Source organism: Myotis lucifugus, unplaced genomic scaffold, assembly GCF_000147115.1.
Source record: "Myotis lucifugus unplaced genomic scaffold, Myoluc2.0 scaffold_162, whole genome shotgun sequence".
Lineage (NCBI taxonomy): Eukaryota > Metazoa > Chordata > Mammalia > Chiroptera > Vespertilionidae > Myotis > Myotis lucifugus.
The window spans coordinates 2,074,826-2,095,793 of NW_005871210.1; the positions used below are offsets into that span (position 1 = coordinate 2,074,826).

Below are 20,968 nucleotides of genomic sequence, written 5' to 3' on the forward strand. Positions count from 1 at the left end.
CATCTTCAGACAATCCACAGCAGAACCAAATACTGCCCAGGTGGTTACCATGCGTTTTTATTCCTGTCTCCACGTGCTCGTTAGATTACAGTCAGATCTACCCTTCCCACCCTGGTGGAGCCAGCAAAAGATTCCCAGGATGCTGTAGGCCCCTTGAGGGTAGAACCAGGCCTCATTTATTCTTCTGCACTCCTCCCATTTCCCGGCTCAAGGCTGGACAGTTAATCAGGGGTCCTCAAACTATGGCCCAAGGGCCACATGCAAATACAAATATTGTATTTGTTCCCGTTTTGTTTTTTTTACTTCAAAATAAGATATGTGCAGTGTGCATAGGAATTTGTTCATAGTTTTTTTTTAAACTATAGTCCAGCCCTCCAACGGTCTGAGGGACAGTGAACTGGCCCCCTGTTTAAAAAGTTTGAGGACCCCTGCTAAATGCTCAGAAAATACTTCTTGATTGAACTGAATTGAACCCAGAGATAGAGCTCACCTCGTGTTTGGCTACGTCCTCTGGTTGTAGAAGATGCTGAGAAACAAACAAACAAAAAAGTTATCTTAAGCATAGATAAGAGGTGGTGTGCTAAATATTTTTGATGTGGGGGTTGAACTATTTGGGTTGGGGGAGGAGCTGGTTTTCACAGTATGTGTTTTCCAGATAGGTGTCCTTATGGATAGTGGATGTTTACTAAATGATGACCATGTAGCCAAAAGGCAGAGAAAGTTTTGCAAGGCCCCCAGTGCATTTAAGGTGTTAAGGTAGCTAAATGAATGTTAAGTTAGCTCACACTTGAGTGCTAAATTAGCTGAGGTAATCCATTTAGGAGCATGATCCATTTGGACTAGCTCCCTACACACTGATCAAATGTTATCAAAAGGCTGCCAGATCTTTTCTTTAGTTTTTTTGTTGAAAGCAAACAAATAAAATTATAACCACTGTATAATCAATGATCATATCAATTCATATGCACAGTGAGAATCCAAGAACGTGGATGAAAGACTTAAGGCCAGAAGATACTTGGGTTTCACGTGTCCCACCATGTGCCTCTTAGAAGCCTGCTGTGGTGGAAGTGCTGGGAGGTTTGGCACGTGTGTGTTCTGACCCCCACTCCTCTTTGCTGGGGGGTCTCTATGGAAGGAAATAAATCCTACAATTGTTGCTTGGCCTTAGGGCTTATCTGTCCACGCCTGAGCTTTGCATGAATAGCTTGCTATTTCGGTAGCCTCACGAGCAAAGGCTGCAACGATCCCCATAAATGTTTCAGGATGAAAAGCAAGAGTAAAACAGGTCAGCAGAGGTTAAACTCTTTTAGGAGAATCCATTTAACTCACGATGTTCCTTCCCCTACCCGCCCCCACTTCCGCCCCTCCTGAGCCCCCGGCCCTTTTCCAGTGCCTCATTTGACCATTTCTTCAGGAGATAAGGAGGGGACATACCAAATTCCTTCCGAGGGTACTCCGGAGAAGAGTTGCCACTGGAGCTCCCTGTAGAGAGGACAAAACACTCAGTACAGGCACACCTCGCTTTATTGTTCTTCACAGGTGTTGGCGTTTTCTACAAATTGAAGGCAAGACCCTCCACCAGCAAAAAGACTACGACTTGCTTCATTGCAATACTTGTTTCATTGAGGTGGCCTGGCCTGGAACCAAACTCGCAATATCTCTGAGGTCTGCCTGTACCAATGATCACTTGAACCCAAACAGCTCCCGAGAGGGTGCTGCCGGGTACCCCTTTATGAACCTTGCGGCCTGCGTGTTCAGGAGGACAACAGGTGCTCTTCAGCGAGCTCCTGACCTACACCCGCTTTGCCTATCGGATATGGTTGTGGCCCTTCAATCTGGTTCCTGGGCTACTTCAGTGGGGCAAGGATTGAACAAAGGAAGGTAGGAGCCTTTTTTGTTTTCACTTCCTCAACTGTTTGCCCCATGCCAGTGCTGGTGAAGGTGGCCTGGCCTCTAGATGTGCTGTTATCTAGGATGTCTCTGACCTTGTGAAGGTCATCCTGAGTGTGGATCCTGTAAAAATGAAGGTACTAGCCCCTGTGTAGGCCCAACACCAGAAAGCACTGTGGTGACACCATGCTCTTAGCCTGGATTTGTGGCTCCCCAAGACTCCCTGGCAGTTCTGGTCTTAAGTCAGTTACTGGGGGTACCCATCCCTAATCCTGCTTCTCCAGTCACTATTAGACCCATTTGCTGCCTGGCTTGTCTGTTTTCCACTAAACCTGCTTCTGCAGATCACCAGACCTCCAGTAGCCTCCTCCTGCCTTCTCCTTCTTGACCCTGAGCACTTTCTTGTACTGACTTCAATGACGCCGCCTGTACCTAGTCTCCTGCTCCCCTCAAAGTATCTTCTTCCTCTGTATCCCCAGCTCTTTTTCTTTCTTCCCCAAACTTTACCTTTCTTTGCTCTCTTCTGCTTTTTATACTCTCTTCCTCAGCCAATTCCTTCAGTTTTCCATCTCTTGGTGAATGACTCCAAATGGGGTGTTTGGCCCTGACTTCTTCCATGAGCTGAAGTCCTATGAGTCCCTCTACCTGCTTGGTAACCCCACCTGAAAGCCCTGCCAGTAGTTCTACTTAAGGACCCAATAACTGAATTCATCTGCGTGAACTCCCTGCTGTAATTGTGGGCACCAACATGAACCCAACCACCCGTGTTTCTAATTTCAGCAGAATCACTAACTCCTTTTTCTTCCGTTAAAATAAAAAACAAAGGGAGACCAGCCTTAAAAATCCCCCGAACAGACAAAACTAGATGAATCATTCAAGCAAAGCGTAATTTAGCTAATTTTAAAAGATGAACTAAGTCGCCTCTTGCTTATGCCTCTGAAAATCATAAGCAAAACTGAAACTGTTTCCTCCTGCCAACAAGGAGCTTTTCAAAGATGAAAACTGTGGTTAATATGAGGTAACCACTGACCAATTCCCTATCACTTAAGGAAATTCTAACAGTATAATCAGTCACCATGAAAAATAAACTACATAAGCTGCTTTGTAACAATACAACCTGGAGCCTCATTCCATGTTTGGTTTGAGTGCTCTCAGCCTGCAAACTGTCTTTTTGGTTGCACACAATACACTGTTACTAACTAGTATTTTAGTGATTCGTTGGTTTTACTTCCGTAATTTCTGAACTTTTGACACTCCCCTTTTCCCAACATTTAATCAACTGTCAAACCGGCCAATTCCCCTTCTGCAATACCTCTCCCCTCCAGCTCCTCCTCTCCTCTCCCACGGCCACCACCCTGGTCTCAGCCAAGTTTTCCCTTCCCTGGACTATTGAGCACAGTCTAACATGTCACCATGTTCAGCCCCTTCCCTCCCTATTTTTCCTGCACGTGGCTTTCAGAGTGCTAGTCCTGGACCTCAAATATGATCGACTCTTTTGCTCAAAAAATCTCTGTGGCTTCTCACTATATACAGAATAAAGTCCAAACATCTCAGCCTGGCACTGATGCTGAGTCCCTCAAGCCCGCCCTCTTACCTAAGCACCACGGTCCTGACTCTTCTGCCTGTCCTTGCTGTGCTGCTGCTCCCGCGGCCTGGAGCACCCATCCCTCCACCTCTGGGTATCAAAATCTTCCACATCATGAAGGCCCAGCTCACAGGCACCTTCCCTAGAGACACTTTCCTGGAGACTCAGCTTGAAATGATAATTGCCTTGTACTTTGTATTATGGTTTTTATCTGTCATCTTAACTTGTCTGTTTAGACTACAGATTCCTTGAAGACAAGATCCATTTAAGCCTCTGGTTCATTTAAGCATCCCTCAAAGCATTCTGCATGGTGTCAAACACATGGTAGATATGTGATAAAATACCACATGGGAAAGGGACTAAATGAATGAATGAACGGAGGGGTAATGTCAGTCCTTAAAAGACATGAAGGAAGGGTGGAGAGAAAGGTGAGGGGGCAGGCCCAGGTGAACACAGGTGCCAATTCGTCAAAGGATGAGTGAAGTTACTGGGAAGAGAGTGGTTCTCTCTCTCATACCTTCGTATGTTCCATGGCGGGTGATGTGAGTTTTCCTTTCAAAGGTTGAGCCTGGTGAGTTGGGCAGAGTGGAGGCAGGCGAATGAGCCCTCCTGTAACTGGAGGTGGAGGCATTGCCTCGGGTGCTTCCACCTGCAAACCAGAAAGAGTGTCAGTCCTCATAGCACTTCAGCGGATTGGCAGCCAGTTACCTTAACCACGTGCACCAGGCTGCTCCGAATGAAAGAGGGCCCCACGGAGGGGCCAGAGGACATCAGCACTGAAAGGCTCCACCCCACATTCCCTCGGGTGCTCAGAAATGGGGTAGCGTCATTGTTCCTGCCCTTCCTCCCCAAGCTGGGGGTCCTTGATGCACATAGCTGCAGTGTATGGAAATGGAGGGGCTTTGGCAGGGTTGTTCTTAAAGACCTGGCACTAATCTGAGCTCATTGCTGGAGAGACTAGTAGAACATAATCCCATGTGGGAGGTTCCTCAACAGATGAGGGCAGGCGCTTCTCTTGGTCAGCCTGACCATTTGCCTGCCTTGGGTCTTTTTAAAAAAAATAATATATTTTTTATTGATTTCAGAGAAAAAGGGAGAGGGAGATAGAAACATCAATGATGAGAGAGAATCATTGATCAGCTGCCTCCTGCACGCCCCCTGCTGGGGATTGAGCACCCCAGGCATGTGCCCTGACTGGGAATCGAACTGCAACCTCCTGGTTCATAGGTTGATGCCCAACCACTGAGCTATACTGGCCAGGCTTGGGTCTTCTTCTTTAGTGTCACTCCAAGATTTTTAAAATTAATTGGTGCCCTAACCAGTTTGGCTCAGTGGATAGAGCGTCGGCCTGTGGACTGAAGGGTCCCAGGTTCGATTCCGGTCAAGGACATGTACCTTGGTTGCGGGCACATTCCCAGTGGGGGGTGTGCAGGAGGCAGCTGATCAATGTTTCTAACTCTATCCCTCTTCCTTCCTCTCTGTGAAAAATCAATAAAATGTATTTTAAAAATAAAATAAAATAAAATGTATTGGTGGGCTATGTGTGTGCTTGCTTTCCCCCTATGCCTTGTTTTGTTTTGCTTAGTTTGAAAGCTACCATGAAAGAGTGGTTCATGGGGAACAATGGGCCGATGTTGGGCGCTTGCCCAGTGGAAACTCTCAGGGTGTGGGATCAGATTCCCTGCGCACAGGGACCCAGTCCTTCAGTTTCTTTAGTGGTTGTTGTTAATTCAAATTGTAAGCCCTCAGATGTGCACTCTTCTCTAAAGGAGATGGCTTAAAGAGTGATTCAGGGGGGAAGGAGCCACCTCCCCACGAAGCCTCCTTAATTAATTATTGTTATTTATATTAGGGAAGTAATGAAAGTTGACCCCATTTTAGGTCGGCATCAAATGCAGATGATGTGAAAGTCTCACTTTTTCTGGGTTCGGTGTCATTTACATGCTCTTTGGGTCATTTGGATGGATGACAGTTTGGCCCCTCTCCTTGCAGCACTCAATCCCAGTCTGCTCTTCCCCCACCCTCACCCCTCACCAGCAGGCACTTACTTGAGTTTATGTAGCCGCTGCTGCCATGGGTCAGGCTCTGTTTCTCCAGCCGGCTCCCTCCACTGAGGGAGCCCGTTTTAGCATAGCCATTGGTGGTCCCCCCTTCTGCAGAGACAAGGAGCAGGTGATCATTTCTGGGTGGAGTCAGCCCAGAGGGTCCTTTATCCCTTGCCCCTTGGAAGCCTTCCCTAGCTTCCCAACCATGACCCTCATGGTTTGGGCTCCCTTTCCCATCAAGCTGCCAGGCTCTCATTTCATTTGTTTCTGATACAAATGTTAAAAGGAAATATTCCACCCGACTTAAAAAGGATGTCTTCTGGGTGGAGCATTGCAAGTCATTTATTAGGGAAATTTAAATATTAGAAAATGTAGCAAATGATGAAAAAGCTCCTTGAGGCCAGGGTCTGGGCTGGGCTTGCTTTTTTCAAATGCCTGGTCAGTGCCCCAGGCATGCAGCCCCTAGAATTGTTGGAGGGACTGGAAACAGCGCTGTGTTGCCAGTTTCCCATCCGGCAGCCCATCATACTCCAACCTCCCATGTTGATGGGTGGGATTTCCACACTCCTCCGCCTCTGGGTGCCAGGCTTCCTGGAAGGGGCAGGCTTAACTTTAGGGCTCAGACCTCCATTACAGCATCCACTACACATAAAGACCTCCCGAGGAAAATGGAGACTCAAACAGAAACCTCACTGGTGGTTCCCTGCTCCCACCCCATGCTCAGGGGAGATAATATCTTCAATATTTCAGTTTCCAGATCAGGCTGAAAGTAGATTTATAGAGACTGAAAGTAGATTTGTGGTTTTCAGGAACTGGAGAGAGAATGGGGAGTGGCTACAAATTGCCATGAGGTTTCTTGTTGGCAGGATGAAAATGTTTTAAAATTTGATTGTTGCAACGGCTGCACAACTCTAAATATACTAACAACCATTGAATTATACACCCCAAACTGTGAATTTTATGGTATACGAATTGATGTCAATATAACTGTAAAGAAAAAAAGAGATTTCAGGTATTTTGGATTTGCTCTACTGGAGCGTGAGGCCGCTGGGAAAGGTTAGGCGCAGAGTCCTTCACACATAAGTCACTGAGAAGAAGCTCTCGAGATAGTCACTTACTTGGCGGTAAGGATGTGAGTCTCGTAGTTACTGTTTCGGTGATAACTAGGAAAAGACAAGGAAAAGATCAGATCTTATGTAAGGCACTGAAATCCCTGTAGTTCGGCAAGTCCTCATCTGTCATAGGCTCAGCGCATTACATTCGGTTCCACAGAGATTTTTGTATATTATGTGATAAGGAATATGATCTTTCTCACTATACATGAAAATATGTACAATAACAATGAAGTTTAGTGTACCTGGAAAATACATTTATATCCCTTTGGAACCAAAAGGAGGTAGCTATCCATTGATTTGAAAAATGAGTTGTCATGGCATCAATATCACTCGTTTAACTATTACATCCAGTCCAGGCTTGGATTTGCCTTTGAAGGAGAACCAGCACCTCAAGTCACTCTCAAGGTCTCAAGTCACACTCTTTCACTGCACTGCCCTTCCAAATGGTCACCCAGTCCAGCTGGGGCCCATGCATCATCCTGGCTGAGTTCACTGGGAAGTGGATAATTACCTTGCCTTTTAAAAAATAAATTTGAGGGTGTCTCAAGGACATCATAATTCATTCTAAAATCTGCAGGACCATTCCTGGGGAGGTGTAGCCCTGCCTTATCCCATCCACACTCCAGGACTATATCCCTAAATAAGGAAATGGTTAAACACACGATAGCAAATTCATTCAACAGAATATTATGAAACCATTAAAAATGCTGATTATAAAAATTATTCATCAAAATGGCAGTTTTCATCTTTGAAGAAAAAGCAGAACACATTTTGATTACAAGTATGTTAAAATAAAAATAAACAAAAGGAATCTCATGGGAAGGAATCGTTTTTTTTGTGTTTTTTTTTTTTAGAAATACCTTTAAAATGATAGTTGCTTTAAAAAGCCAAAAAGAAAAAAAACACACACCCTAAATACAAAAACAAAACAAAAAAGAAAAAATAGAAAGAAATGATACAGTAGTTAATGGTGGAACTAGGGATGAATTATTTACTCTTTCCAGATTTTAATCACTTTGGTAATTATCATGCTCTTACTTCTTTCGGTGACTTCGGTGCCATCTCGCTTGCTTTTCTTGGTCACATCCATACCATAGCCACCTGTGGAAAAGCCAAAAACCATAAACAACAATGCCTCTTACTATCACTTTAAAAAAAAGTATATATATTTTTTTAAAGTTTTTTAAAAAAAATATATTTTATTGATTTTTTCACAGAGAGGAAGGGAGAGGGATAGAGAGTTAGAAACATCGATCAGCTGCCTCCTGCACACTCCCTACTGGGTATGTGCCCACAACCAAGGTACGTGCCCTTGACAGGAATCGAACCTGGGACCCCTGAGTCCGCAGGCTGACGTTCTATCCACTGAGCCAAACCGGTTAGGGCAAAAAAAAAAAAAAAGTATATTTTTATTGACTTCAAAGAGGAAGAAAGAGAGAGAGATAGAAACATCAAAGATGAGAGAGAATAACTGATCGGCTGCCTCCTGCACACTCCCTACTAGGGATTGAGCCCGCAACCCAGGCATGTGTCCTGACTGGATATCGAACTGTGACCTCCTGGTTCATAGGTCAGTGCTCAACCATGGAGCCATGCCAGTCAGGCTTATTATCACTTCTTCTAATCATAGGTCCCTACTATTCAAGCTGAGAACCTAAAACTTGATTCCTGGAATTCAAAGCATAATTCTTTCATGTGCACATTTTTTATGAGTCATCTCTTGTTATTCTTGTATCATTTATAATAGCAAGTAATTTAATAGTTTCAATTTTGATTCTATTCCTTGTACTGAGATCTTATTTTTCAGAATCTAAATGAACAGGCTGCCTGCCCCCTGCTGGGCATTAATACATAGATGATGTGCTGCCCGGACCTCTGACTATAATACTTCCATTCTTTGTCAAAGTAACAAATAACTGAAGGATATCTATCTGTCAAAGCACTTAGTGCTTTCAGCTAACTCATTTTGATGTATCCCATAATGTTCAATCTTCTATATGGAGCTCTATGAACGTAAGACATTTATGCTTTATTATTTAGAGTTTGGGTGTGAGAATGATGTTTGATGGATTGAAATCAGGATAATAATCATGCTAATGGTCATACTTGTATGGAACGTTACACTTTTAACAATTTGAAACTTTCTCTTTATAACAAACTAGCCCTAGTGTGCTTTTTTGCAGACATAACTAGAAAAATAATATGAAGAAAACATGTGTAAAATCTATTGAAAGATGTAAGAATATAAAATATTCGTACATGCTAGCTATGGTCCCTCTTTGTGATTACTCTGCTTCTGGAAAGGAAAATCATTGAGATCTTGTCCATTGTGTCCTGGAGTGTGGGTGGGATAAGGTAGGGCTGACATCAAGGGGTGGGCTGGGATGGGGCTCAGGCCTAAACATGCATGATTATATAGCCCAACTGAGCTCTTGTGGCTGGAGATTCCAGTGTCAGGTTCTGGAAGAACTTGAAATCTGGCTTTCCCTTTGGTCTTCTTCCCCCACACTCCCAACCCATCTTTCCTCCCAGATTATATTTTGGATAAAGTTTAAATTGGATTCTAGAATTCTGGGGCAAGCCACTTCTGCCCAGGACACCCCTTGCTCAAAGATCTCTGCTTTCAAGCTTTTTTTCTTGCCTGGTGACTTTAGTGCCTAATACCATCATACTTTTACATGCCCCAAAAAACTATTTTAATTTATTTTTAAAATCAGAAGGAAAAATGGACACACTCCAACCTGGATTACCTTATTCCAATGTAGTTATAAAATAAATACAATTTTTAAAGTTTGGTTGGTTTTTTTTTTAACGGAGGAAGGGGTCCCAATGGCAAAAGTGTCTAGGACCCATGAAAGTCATAATTAACCCTGAGTAACTTCCCACCTTGAAAAGCAAGACCACATGCAACCACCTGGTAGAGTTAACCAAGATCGGCACAGCTAGCTTCAGGGCTGGGTTGAATGTGCCAACTTCTTGCTCATCGAAGTTTTTTAAACGCAGCTCTAGGCAAGGAATGAAGCATCATGGAAAAACTCCTAGGTGGATCTGAGAAGCCACAGAAGGCCTTTTGTAGGTATGTGCCCCAAAGCCTAGAGGAGGAGCCCATAAACAGTTTAACAAGGGAGTCCAGCCTCTCTGGAAGGCCAGACCTGGCCTGTGACTCAGTCTGCATTCCAGCAATAACCTGTAACTGGATATCCTCTTTGAAATCCTTTGTTTAAGCATTAATTGCTTTGGTACCTCTGAAGCCCCTCTCCACTTAAAAAAACAAAGTTGGTCATTAGCTGTGAACCATTTTGAAGATTAACATTCAAATGCACCTGGCTGCCGATGGGTGCACCTAGGATGGCACCTGAATCCATAGGAAACATTATCCTGAAAGGAACTGTTTATAACAATCCATGGAAACTTTTACTTCCCACAGATGATTGCTTACTTTGATTCTTTAATGAAAGTTGCTGCCAGCAACTACAAATTTGGGATGGGATGGGTTTATTCCACTTGTGGCCATCAAGGCAGGCTGATGACCTTTTGGTAAGAGTTGAAGTGTCTAAGTAGCAAAACAGGCAAGTGTTTTCTTGTTGCTTCTATACCCAGAAAAATAACAGACTTTCCTCGCCCTCCCCCGCCCTCCGCCCCCCATCTTTTTCTTAAATCCTAATTACGGAGCCCTGAGATCTGCAGCAAAAAGCCAAGGGTTTCCCAACTTCCAGAGGGCACAGAGAGACATCGTGCTAAGAAATCAGATGCCCTTCTTCAGAGTCTGGGGTGGGAGGGCACATACCTACAAAAAGGCCTTCTGTGGCTTCTCAGATCCACCTGGGAGTTTTCCCATGAGGCTTCATTCCTTGCCTAGAGCTGGGATGGAATGTGGCCTAGGTGGGTGCAGGATAGCCCCTTGCCTCTCTCTCAGCCTGAAGCCCTTCAAGTGTGTGTCCCATGGCCAAAAAGAATGACTTCTTGGGCCTGACATGTACAAGATGGAACTCTGTTGACTGCCAAAATTCTCCCAGACTGATAGTCTGAAGTGGCAGGAAAGTGTTGGGAGATGGATTCCTTTAAACCAAATGTGAGAGGAAACTTTCTGTAAGTGGGTTATCAAATGGAAAACGAGGGGTTGAGGCACAAACCTAGACTGGGATCATCCTGTGGGATCTACAGTATTTCCACAAGACTTCCTTTTTAAACATTTTAAGTGCCGATGGATTTAAAAAGCGTAACTAACAGTAGCAAAAGGAAATTACATGCCCAGGCACAAGCCCAATCCTGTCTTTCTGAGCAGTGCACCCTCCTCCAAAAACACTACTTAATGGAAGCACAGTCGAGTAGAATAGTTTTTAACTTCTTGGATGTCTGGGCCGCTTCACCAGAAGAAGGATGAGAACTTCACTCAAGTTGTTAATTTCAGAAGTGCGCTAATTTCCCTCCACAGCTCTAACGGGCTGCCTCATGGTTATTTCATAGTTAATGCTCTGCTGAACTGATCCCATGCCATTTTCTGATGCAAAAAAAAAAAATGCAATTTCAAAATCATTTTTCTACCTCTTTGAGTTTTTTCTTTTCACTTCATTTAAATGATGTCACATCCACCTAAAACTAGTCCAATGATGATGAGGTGTAACACACACACACACACACACAAGCAAGGACAGCAATTGAAAACCATGGCATAGACCTCATCTTATTCTAACGGCTCATTAAACATCTTGGTCTTTGATACAAAGAAGGGACTAGAGAAGCTAAACGTTCTCTCTATTTTCTATTTTAATAATAAATGTCCCTATACTCTGGTAAGGTATCATAAGTTTTTTTGTTTTGTTTTTTACAGCTCTTATTACTCCAATCTCTGTACACTTCAATACAAAACAACAACAAAATGGTCAAAGTATAAGAAAACGACCCAGCTACTGATCGGTAAACAGAGGGGCCAAGCAGTTTGACAGCAAAGAAAACCAATGCCCTGGGGTTGATTGCCCCCAAGCTTTTGTCTCTACCCCAGCAATGGGTTTGCCCACTTACAATATTTGGCGTCTTAGGATTTTCAGAGCTTGGGAGTGGGGAAGCTTGGGCATAAGCTTTGTGATTATGCTGCTTGTTTACAGCCATGTTTGGGTAAACCCTACTGCTGTTAATAACAACAAATGAGCCAAAGCAGGCAAGCACAGATTTCTTTGGGTCAGGCATCATCTAAGAATGTGGTCAGTTCTCAGGTCGGATTGGTTTCACTAAAATAAAGAGTTTCTATCTAAGCTTAAATCAGAACTGTTCACTTTAGCTTTCCCCATGTAAACTCTGCCCAGATTTTTGGGGTGTTTTGAAGGGGCTGAGAGTAAAGCAGGCCCCTCTGATTCTCTGAAGGGGCTGGCCCCCTGCTTTAGTTTAGTTGTGACTTAGCTCTGTGCCTTAGCTCTAAGAGGTGGGAAGGAACTATTCTGCTTTTCAAATGAAACTTTATAAAATCTCACTACATTTTATGGACAGAACAAATCCAACCAGTAGGCTACTGATGAACTGCTTCTCAAAAGAAGTGGTGTGCCAGAGGCTTTGCTTATACTTCAGAAAGTAAAGTAGTAATTTGTCAGTTAGTAGTTAATGTGGTCTAGTGGGACTCCTAAGCTGGTAATTCTCACCCCAAAATGGTTTTGGGGGCCCAAATTGGCCAGTTAAAGTATGAACACACACGATTTTTTTGGTTTTTGTTTTGTTCTACATTTGACTCCAGGAAATTCCTGGATTAATTATATCATTGCAGATATTTCCACGTTACTTTAGATTAGGCAAGTAGTAATTTTAGAGTGTGGTAAACAACAATGTTCGCCCAGCGCCTTTAGCTTAACCAGAACCTGGCAGCACAGAGGCCTGGGCAGCACATCAGCTCTGAGTGCTCAGGGGCTGCTTCCCGAAGGCTCCCCTTACCTACACTTCACCTCTGCTGTCAGGGGAGAGAGGGAAAGAGAGGGAGTGGGGAGAACGAGAGAGAGGTTGAGAGAGAAGAAATCATGAACGCTTATCATATTTTAAATAAAACAACTTAACACAAGCCATTTTATAACACTGAAAATAATACAAAAAATTCTGGCACTAGAGCCCAGTGTATCTTAATTAGCCTTTTTCTTCTCGTTACCACTGATGGATCTTTCTTGTTGATCCTTTAAAAGACTTATTCTAAGCAGAATGCATAAACCGAAGTCATCACTTATGATCAATTAATCACGTCGACGAGAACACTTGAAATTCAACAACTTTATCTTATTTTCTCCAACAAACATTTAAGTTCTAAATGGCAAACCTCAAATCAAAGTCTCAGGCAAAGGGAGAAAAGTCAAAGTCTTCCTGTTACTTACCTCGTTTGAGATTCTGAAGGAATGGGAAACAACTTTGAATAAATCCCCCCTCTCTCTTCCCCTGATGTTTTCTTCTAGACGTTTGCAGTTCCCACTTTTTTTATCCAGACCCAGCCAAGGTGTGTTAAAGCTGAGTGATCTTTCAGAAATGTTCACGTCTTCTCCCCCCTTGTTTCTTTCAGTCCTTTGCTCCCAGACAAGTCCTGACAAAGGTGTGTCGTGGTTTACAGCGTTACTCCACCCTCCCAATTATCTGACACTTGCGGGATTAAAAAAAAAATCTGCCTCCAGGAATCAAACTTTATAGGAGGCAGAAATTTTCTCCTACCTGTTTAGGAGGATTAACCATTTCTGGGCCCATGAAGAAATGGAACTAAGGTCAGTGTAAAGGAAATTCCCTTGTATTACTTCTTACCTTCTTTAGCCAGAGAACTGCCACAACTTGGTATTCCCCTTCCTCACTGCCATGGAATACTCAAAATCCCAATAGGCATGATCCGTGGTATAGCTGGGCATGTAGTGGCCTGTGGTCAAGTCATCTGAGCCCCAGAAGAACTGTGAAGTTGGCATGATTGATGTTCGAGACCTTTGACCTCTTTCCCCCATTCTGACCCAAGCCAGGTCAAGTCCACCTGGAAGAAACAGTAGGTGAACTAATTCAGAATAAGATGTTACTGATGGAAAATGTGGAGCAATTGGAATGGGCATTCATTTTTTAAAATATAAGGCAACCTGATATAGTGATGCTGACTCCAAAGAGTGACATGTTAGTCACAGGATTTCAGGCATGTAGCCACCTAAATAATGGAGAGGGATACTGCTGGGGAGGGTTAAGGATCTTCTTGTTCCTCAAATCAGCAACTGCATAATTTCCATACACCTGGGACTCCCAGAGGCTCTGCCACTTCAGGTGCATTCCGTGGAACCCTTGGACTTCCCTCGAGGGCCAATTTGTACCAATCTAGATAATTTTTATGATTACCTGAAGAGCAGCTGGCTTTCCAGGACCCTTAAAGACTAGCTGAGACTCTTGGTGTAGGTAATATGGGAAGTCTGAACTTAGAACTCACTCAGGTGCTTCTTTGGAGCCATAAGCATCTTCTTGGGACCCAGTGTCAGGTTTGGATTCCCAATTCTGAGGCATCATTCTAAGATCTTGGAGGGGAGCCATGGAATTCCTTTAGCAAAACACCAATGCATGTTTGCACCCTGCTATGTGCAGACATACATTGAAGGGTCTGAGCGCCAATTGTGGGGTTCTCACTCCAAAGCTCCCAATATTCTGCTTGGAGTCACACATTTCAGAACCCTTCCAGTGTCTGAGAATGTGACACTATTGGGTTCTTGCTTTCTGGGATGTTCCTGACTTTCCCAAATAAATACTTACTCAACATGTCTGCTGTCAGTCTCAGAGGAGAAGAGCACTGAAAAATCTGGAAGACAGACAGAATGAAATTGACACAACCCTGCAGCATTCATTCACTTATTAATTCATAAATTAAACAAAAATATATCCACTCCTGCTTGGAACTAGAGGTTGAACTATATGCTGAGAGTTCAGTGGTGAAACATAGACATGTCCTTTGTCATTAGGTCGTTCACAGCCTAGTGGAGTAAGATAGTCTTTAAACAACGGAATACCCTACTAGGACTGCCATAACGAAAATTCTGGTGGCTTAAACAACAGAAATTATTTTTCTCCCTGTTCTGGAGGTGGGAAGTCCAAGATCAAAATGTCAGCGGGTTTGGTTTCTCCTGAGGCCTCTCTCCTTGGCTTGCCGATGGCTATCGTCTTGCTGGGTCCTCACACGGCCTTTTCTCTCTCTCTGTGTGTGTGTGTGTGTGTGTGTGTGTGTGTGTGTGCACCCTTGGTGTCTCTCTTTATATATCCTAATCTCCTCTTCTTATAAGGTCACCAGTCAGATTGGTTAAGGCCCATCTTAACAGCCTCATTTTAACTTAATTACTTCTTTAAGGGCCATGTCCCCAAATACTATCACATTCTAAGGTACTGGCGGTTGAGCTTTAATATTTGAATCTGGGGGGAAATAATTTACAACAAATTATGTACACAACAAATAATTATGTACCAATATACATTAAGAATGTGGTAGCTATTATGAAGAAAGAATTATGAGTACTATGAAAGAGCAAAAGAGAAGACATAATCTTGAGGAGGGATGTTAAGAAAAAGCCCTGCTAAGAAAGTGACATTTAAACGGATAGATGGTCGAATCGAGATTACACAGGTGAAAGGAGGAATTCTAGAACCTAGATAGGGAAAAGAGGATTTGAGAAGGTTCTGAAGTGGAAGAAGCCTGGTGAGTTTGAGGAACAGTGATGACAATACATTTAAGTGCACCAAGTGAAGGGAGAGTGCTATTGGAAGAGAAGCTGGACAGAGGCAGGAGCTAGATCACACACAGTCTCAAAGGCCATGGTAGGAAGGTGGTTCTGGTATTTGGCAAATGTTCTTAAATTGGCATTTGCGAACAACTCTATATAGGCATTGTATGAATATTTGGATGATTAAGAAAGAAGAGAGCCTGACCAGTGTGGCTCAGTGGTTGAGCATCAACCTATGAACCAGGAGGTCGTGGTTCCATTCCCTGTCAGGGCACATGCCCTAGTTGCAGGCTTGATCCCCAGTGTGGGGCATGCAGGAGGCAGCCAATCAAAGATTCTCATCATTGATGTTTCTACCTCTCTCCCTTCCTCTCTTAAATCAATAAAAACATATTTTAAAAAAAAGAAGAAAGAAGAGAGGTTGGAACTAATGTTTTCTAAAGTCTATTATGTGTCAGACATTTTACATACATTATCTTATTTAATCCCTACAGCAACCCTAAGAGGTATGTATTATCTTTATTTTATAGGTGAAAAAAGTGGAATTCAGAGAAACTGAGTAACCAGGCCAAAGATCTTACATCTAATAAGTGGCTCCAGAGAGGGAAGAGGGACTGGAAAAGGAGTTAAATGATTGATCATGCCTACATGATGAAGCCTCCATAAAAATCCCAACAGTGTGGGGTTCAGAGAGCTCCCAGGTTGGTGAACATGTCCATGGACTGGGAGGGTGACACACCCCAACTCCATGAGGCTTGAAGCTCCTGTGCTCAGCACACTCCCAGATCTCACCCTCTGTACCTCTTCATCTGGCTGTTCATCTGTATCTTTTATTTTATCCTCTAATAAACTGGCAAATGTAAGTAAGAGTTCCCCTGAGTTCTGTGAACTGTTTGAGCAAATAACTGAATCCAAGGGGGAGCGGGTTATGGGAACCTCCAATGTATAGCCCAATAGGACAGAAGTTGTGGGTAACCTGGGGCCCTACCACTTGTGATTGGCATTTAAAGTCTCATGGGACTCAGCCTTTAACCGGAGGGATCTGACATTTTCACCAGGTAGATAGTGTCTGAAAAGTTAAATGTAGTACACCTAGCTAGTGTCATGGAGAATTGCTTGGTGTCACATTGTGGGAACCCCCACCCCATCATGTCTGGTGTCAGAAGTATTGTGAGTATGGTAGTAGTGTGAGAGTAAAGACAGACACAGGAGGAGGACTAGGAGATGTTTTTCTATACAGTGCAGAGCCTATATTCCACTTAACCTTTGAACCCTAATTTCCCACTGCCTGTGTATTATTAAGATTTAAGTTTGCCCCCAGCTTGAACTGAAAGGAGATAGGCAATATCAAAACAGAACAGGCTGAGGGTAAATGATAACTTAAATAAGAACTAAAACCATTTAAACAATGGAGATATTTTCAATCAACAGCATTATGGTGTTGGTATACTTTATTGATGATTTTGGATAAAAATCTGTATTAGATGCTGGCAACCATAAACCAATCCATTATTCAATTCATATAACTACTACACAAAACCAACCATTGGAATCAGCATGGCTGTTTTTTTCCTCCTGTTTATTATTCCTGTAATAACTAGTATTCTAGTATATTCTATATGTTCTGATTATATTCTATACATATTATATTCTAGTTACTCAAGTTTCATAGTTTATTGTGCTTGGCAAAATTATTTCCAATAAGACATATCTTGGTACATGAGGTAAAAGAAACCTTATGTTCATTCGACATTCATATGTTAAGTTTCTACCATATCCTGGTACTAGGTAATTGTCTTTTAAATGTTTCAAATTAGCCAGAAAGCAACAAAATTCTTACTAAAATTAAGGAACAGAGTCAGATTTAGGAGAAAGCAATGACTAAGACACCGGAAAGGTGTTTCTTGTTTCTTGCTCCATTTGGATCTATGTTTAATGAGTCACATTTAATCAATTTTTGATGGAGCAGAAAGAAAATTTCCTTAAGAGGCAACCAGAAAAATATTCATCCTCCCAAAATTATCTACTGACTTTTAACTAAGTTGGGGAGAAAAGATGTCTGTTTATGTGTAGCCGAGACCGACACCTGGTACCAGACTCTCATTGCTTGTTGAGCACTGTGAGTACAGGTATACCCCATTTTCTGTGGCTGATGAGTTTCTGAAAAACTGGATGTGTAAATCCGGTTTTTGGTGACTAGGGTGGATGTTTTTGTCAAATGACTATTCATTACCTCATTAACCTTTGTGAACACAGATTTTTCTGTATTTGTTTGGTTTAAAGGAATGTACCCTGTAGGTGGATTTCTCCCTATTCCGTGACCCTCTACCATAAGATTATTATATGATAGTAATATGTTTTTATCAAACGTTCATCAAGGGATCCTAAAGCTTTGAGACACATTTGCCTTGCATTCCTAAGAGACAATAAGAAGTGAAGTTCACTAAAGGAGAAAATAGTGCTTGCTTTGGCAGCACATACACTAAAATTGGAATAATACAGAAAAGATAAGCATGGCCCCTGCGCAAGTACATTCAAATTCATAAGCATTTCATTAAAAAAGGAGAAAATGATTTTATAATTAGTGAGATAATTCCACTATCTACAATAGTTGATTCAGCTTTTTTTTTTGTTAGACAAAAAAAAATTTCACTGATTTTTAAAAAAAACTGAATTCCTGTATATTAAAATAAAGAGAACATGATTATTTGTTGCAGGTTGCTACAACATTTCTAAGACTAGAAGGCCATATTTCCTCCTAGCTTTCTCTTTGGTTAGCATGTGCGCGTGGATAATAAGCAATTATCACAACAACATATGTCACAGTTATGGAGCGTTTGGCTTTTGGGAGGCTGCAGCTGAGAAATAGTACCAAGTCCTGCCCTTCATACATGGGTGTAAGGTCTTCATCAGCTTTTCCTGTTTATAATGGTTCTTGAATTGTTTCTGCTGCCTTTATGATAATAACAATGCACTCTGGTTTCCTTTCTTCCATTTCCAATTTCAAATCTATTCATTTATTTATCCATTCAAAACTCATACATATTTGTTGAATGAGTAAACAAATATCCATTGATGGTCTACCATGAACATGGCACTGCGTGTATAGATACAATTGAGGATGAAATGCAAAACCTGCCTTCAAGGAATTACAATGTAAAAAAAAAGACAGATGGGTGTATTTACCACATATACAAAAAATTACAATATAGGAAGAATGTAATCCGTTAGAGATTTAGGAACCATGTAAATCCACTTCCAGCTGTGGATGTCAGCCAATGCTTCATGAAAGAGGTGTCATTTGAGTTGGGCTTTAAAAGATGGGTAGTAGTAAGAAGCTGGAGCTGGAGCTGGAATTTCAAGCAGGAAGTCTAGCATGAAGGCACAGGTACAGGAAAAAGTAAGGCTCAGGTAAAGAATGGTGAAAGATAGTGAAAAAAGAGTAGATGGGGAGAGGCTAGAAGTGTAGAATGTGCCAGTGGATGTGGGAAATCTGAAATGCCAGCCTAAGGAGTGTCTATATCAGTGATGGCGAACCTATGACACGCGTGTCAGAGGTGACACTCGAACTCATTTTTTTGGTTAATTTTTCTTTGTTAAATGGCATTTAAATATATAAAATAAATATCAAAAATATAAGTCTTTGTTTTACTATGGTTGCAAATATCAAAAAATTTCTATATGTGACACGGCACCAGAGTTAAGTTAGGGTTTTTCAAAATGCTGACACGCCGAGCTCAAAAGGTTCGCCATCACTGGCCTAGGATGATGCTGAAATTTTCCAAGCTAACCACTGACCACACTTCCCTCTTCTTCCCTGCCAAGTTACCTTCCTCAAAAGTCCACCTGTTACAGCTTACATTTCAGTGGAGGATTAAAAAAAATCTCCGCCCGGCTGGTACGCTCAGTGGTACGGTGTCAACCCATGACCAAGATTCCCAGTCCAGGCACATGCTCGAGTTGCTGGCTCGATCCCCAGTGGGGTGCATGCAGGAGTCAGCCTATTGATGTTCCTCTCTCATCAATGTTTCTAGCTCTCTATTCCTCTCTCTTTCTAAAAATCAATAAAAACGTATTTTAAAAATTCCCCTTGGTTTGGTCTCTTCCCTCTAGTAGGCAGTTAGACAGGCACAAACAAAACAGGACAATAGGTCAGGTACGAATGCCACCAGAGAAGAAAATCCCAGGTACCTAGCAATGGGTAGCCAGGGAGAGCAAATATTGAAAATATGTTTGGTAAGTTAGGACCTCATCCCTGAAGTACCCTTTCTTTCCCTAGCTTGTCATGCAGGTCAGACCCTCCCCTGACCTTTTCTCCACTGGCATGTAGGTAGTCATGTAGGTAGAGCGCCTTAGAGAAGAAACAAGGGGCTGAAGAAAAGCCCCACATGATTTCCATACAAGGACAGGAGACAGTGGGACAAGCCCCATGGGTCAACTTAAAGAAGGAAGCAGTTAGGCTTCCCCTTCCCCCCCAAGGAGCCCTTGCCAATACCCCGGGGGTGCTCTTTGGCCGAAATCTTCTTTCAAGTGTACTTTTGCTTTGCTTGCTGAATAAACTTTCTTTTGTAGTTTGAGTCTTGGATCTGAGTTCTTTCTTAGCCAGAACTCAAGCACCAAGGTTGCTGAACCAAGATGCAGTCTGACTCCACCGGTCTAACTCCTGCTGCTGTTTCTCCGCCAACATTCCCCACTCCCATTTTGTCCTGTGTTCATTACCTAACGTATTATAAATGTGAGGTTTAAAAAATGGTGGATTTTATGTCTTGAAGAATTTGGATATGAAAACAATAGGATATTAGAATATGTCATCTGTAGGTGATACATTTATTAGTTTAAAACCGCTGTGTGTTTTTTAACATGAATACTAAATTCTCTATAATTTGTTTCTAGCAATTTAACATTTATAGTTTAGTTCTGTCATAAGACAGCAAAGAGCCAAAGAAAAATATGTGAAGTGTTAGTCTTACTAGTTGTTACTCTTTCGTAGAGAAAAGAAATAATAGTTCTGAGGTAAATCACCCTACCTTGTATGTGCATCTTTTCTAGAGGGCAAATCTCAAATATTGCAACAAGTAAAACATGTAATGATTTCTTAATATTCAGTAAAGATGCTGCTGAAGAAAAACAGATCTGTATACTGAACTAGTTTCAAATGAGTTCACAGAGATTATTACTAATATCATCACCATCAATCATTTCTGCCACAGGGGTGGTAATAAAAAGGAGTCAGAATAGTTTAAAAAAAACAACAACTGTCATATGAGGGCATGCAAAACCCACTGCACCTGCTGTCAATCAAAAAGTGGGTATTCCAGCGCAGCTGGTGTGGCTCACTGGTTGAACATCAACCCATGAACCAGGAAGTCACGGTTCTATTTCTAATCAGGGCACATGCCCGGGTTGCGGGTTTGACCCCCAATGAAGGGTGTGCAGGAGGCAGCTGATCCATGATTCTCTCTCATCATTGATGTTCCTATCTCTCTCTCCCTCTTCCTTCCTCTCTGAAATTAATAAAAACATATTAAAAATCTTTTAAAAGTGGGTATTCCAGAACAGCAAGGTCAATAAAGAAGAAATATATCTAGCAGAGCAATGAAACACATATGAGGCAACCCCCGCTACCCCCCAAAGAATACA

At 42.4% G+C, this 20,968-nt stretch overlaps 1 protein-coding gene and 1 non-coding gene across 2 annotated transcripts in view; one reads left to right on the forward strand and one right to left on the reverse strand.

Annotated features, from left to right (window-relative positions):
* COL17A1 (collagen type XVII alpha 1 chain) overlaps positions 1-13,173 on the reverse strand; it is a 49,230-nt gene extending 36,057 nt beyond the window's left edge. The window contains 7 exon segments of the mRNA XM_014461915.2: positions 491-526; positions 1,435-1,482; positions 3,993-4,124; positions 5,524-5,628; positions 6,639-6,683; positions 7,674-7,736; positions 12,983-13,173. Coding sequence (XP_014317401.1) covers positions 491-526; positions 1,435-1,482; positions 3,993-4,124; positions 5,524-5,628; positions 6,639-6,683; positions 7,674-7,725 — 418 coding nt within the window. The 5' untranslated portion in view covers positions 7,726-7,736; positions 12,983-13,173.
* Positions 13,174-17,786: 4,613 nt separating this feature from the next.
* Positions 17,787-17,890, forward strand: LOC111827429. Its single transcript, XR_002831002.1, has one exon. It is a non-coding gene; the product is annotated as a U6 spliceosomal RNA (small nuclear RNA).
* Positions 17,891-20,968: the final 3,078 nt, after the last annotated feature.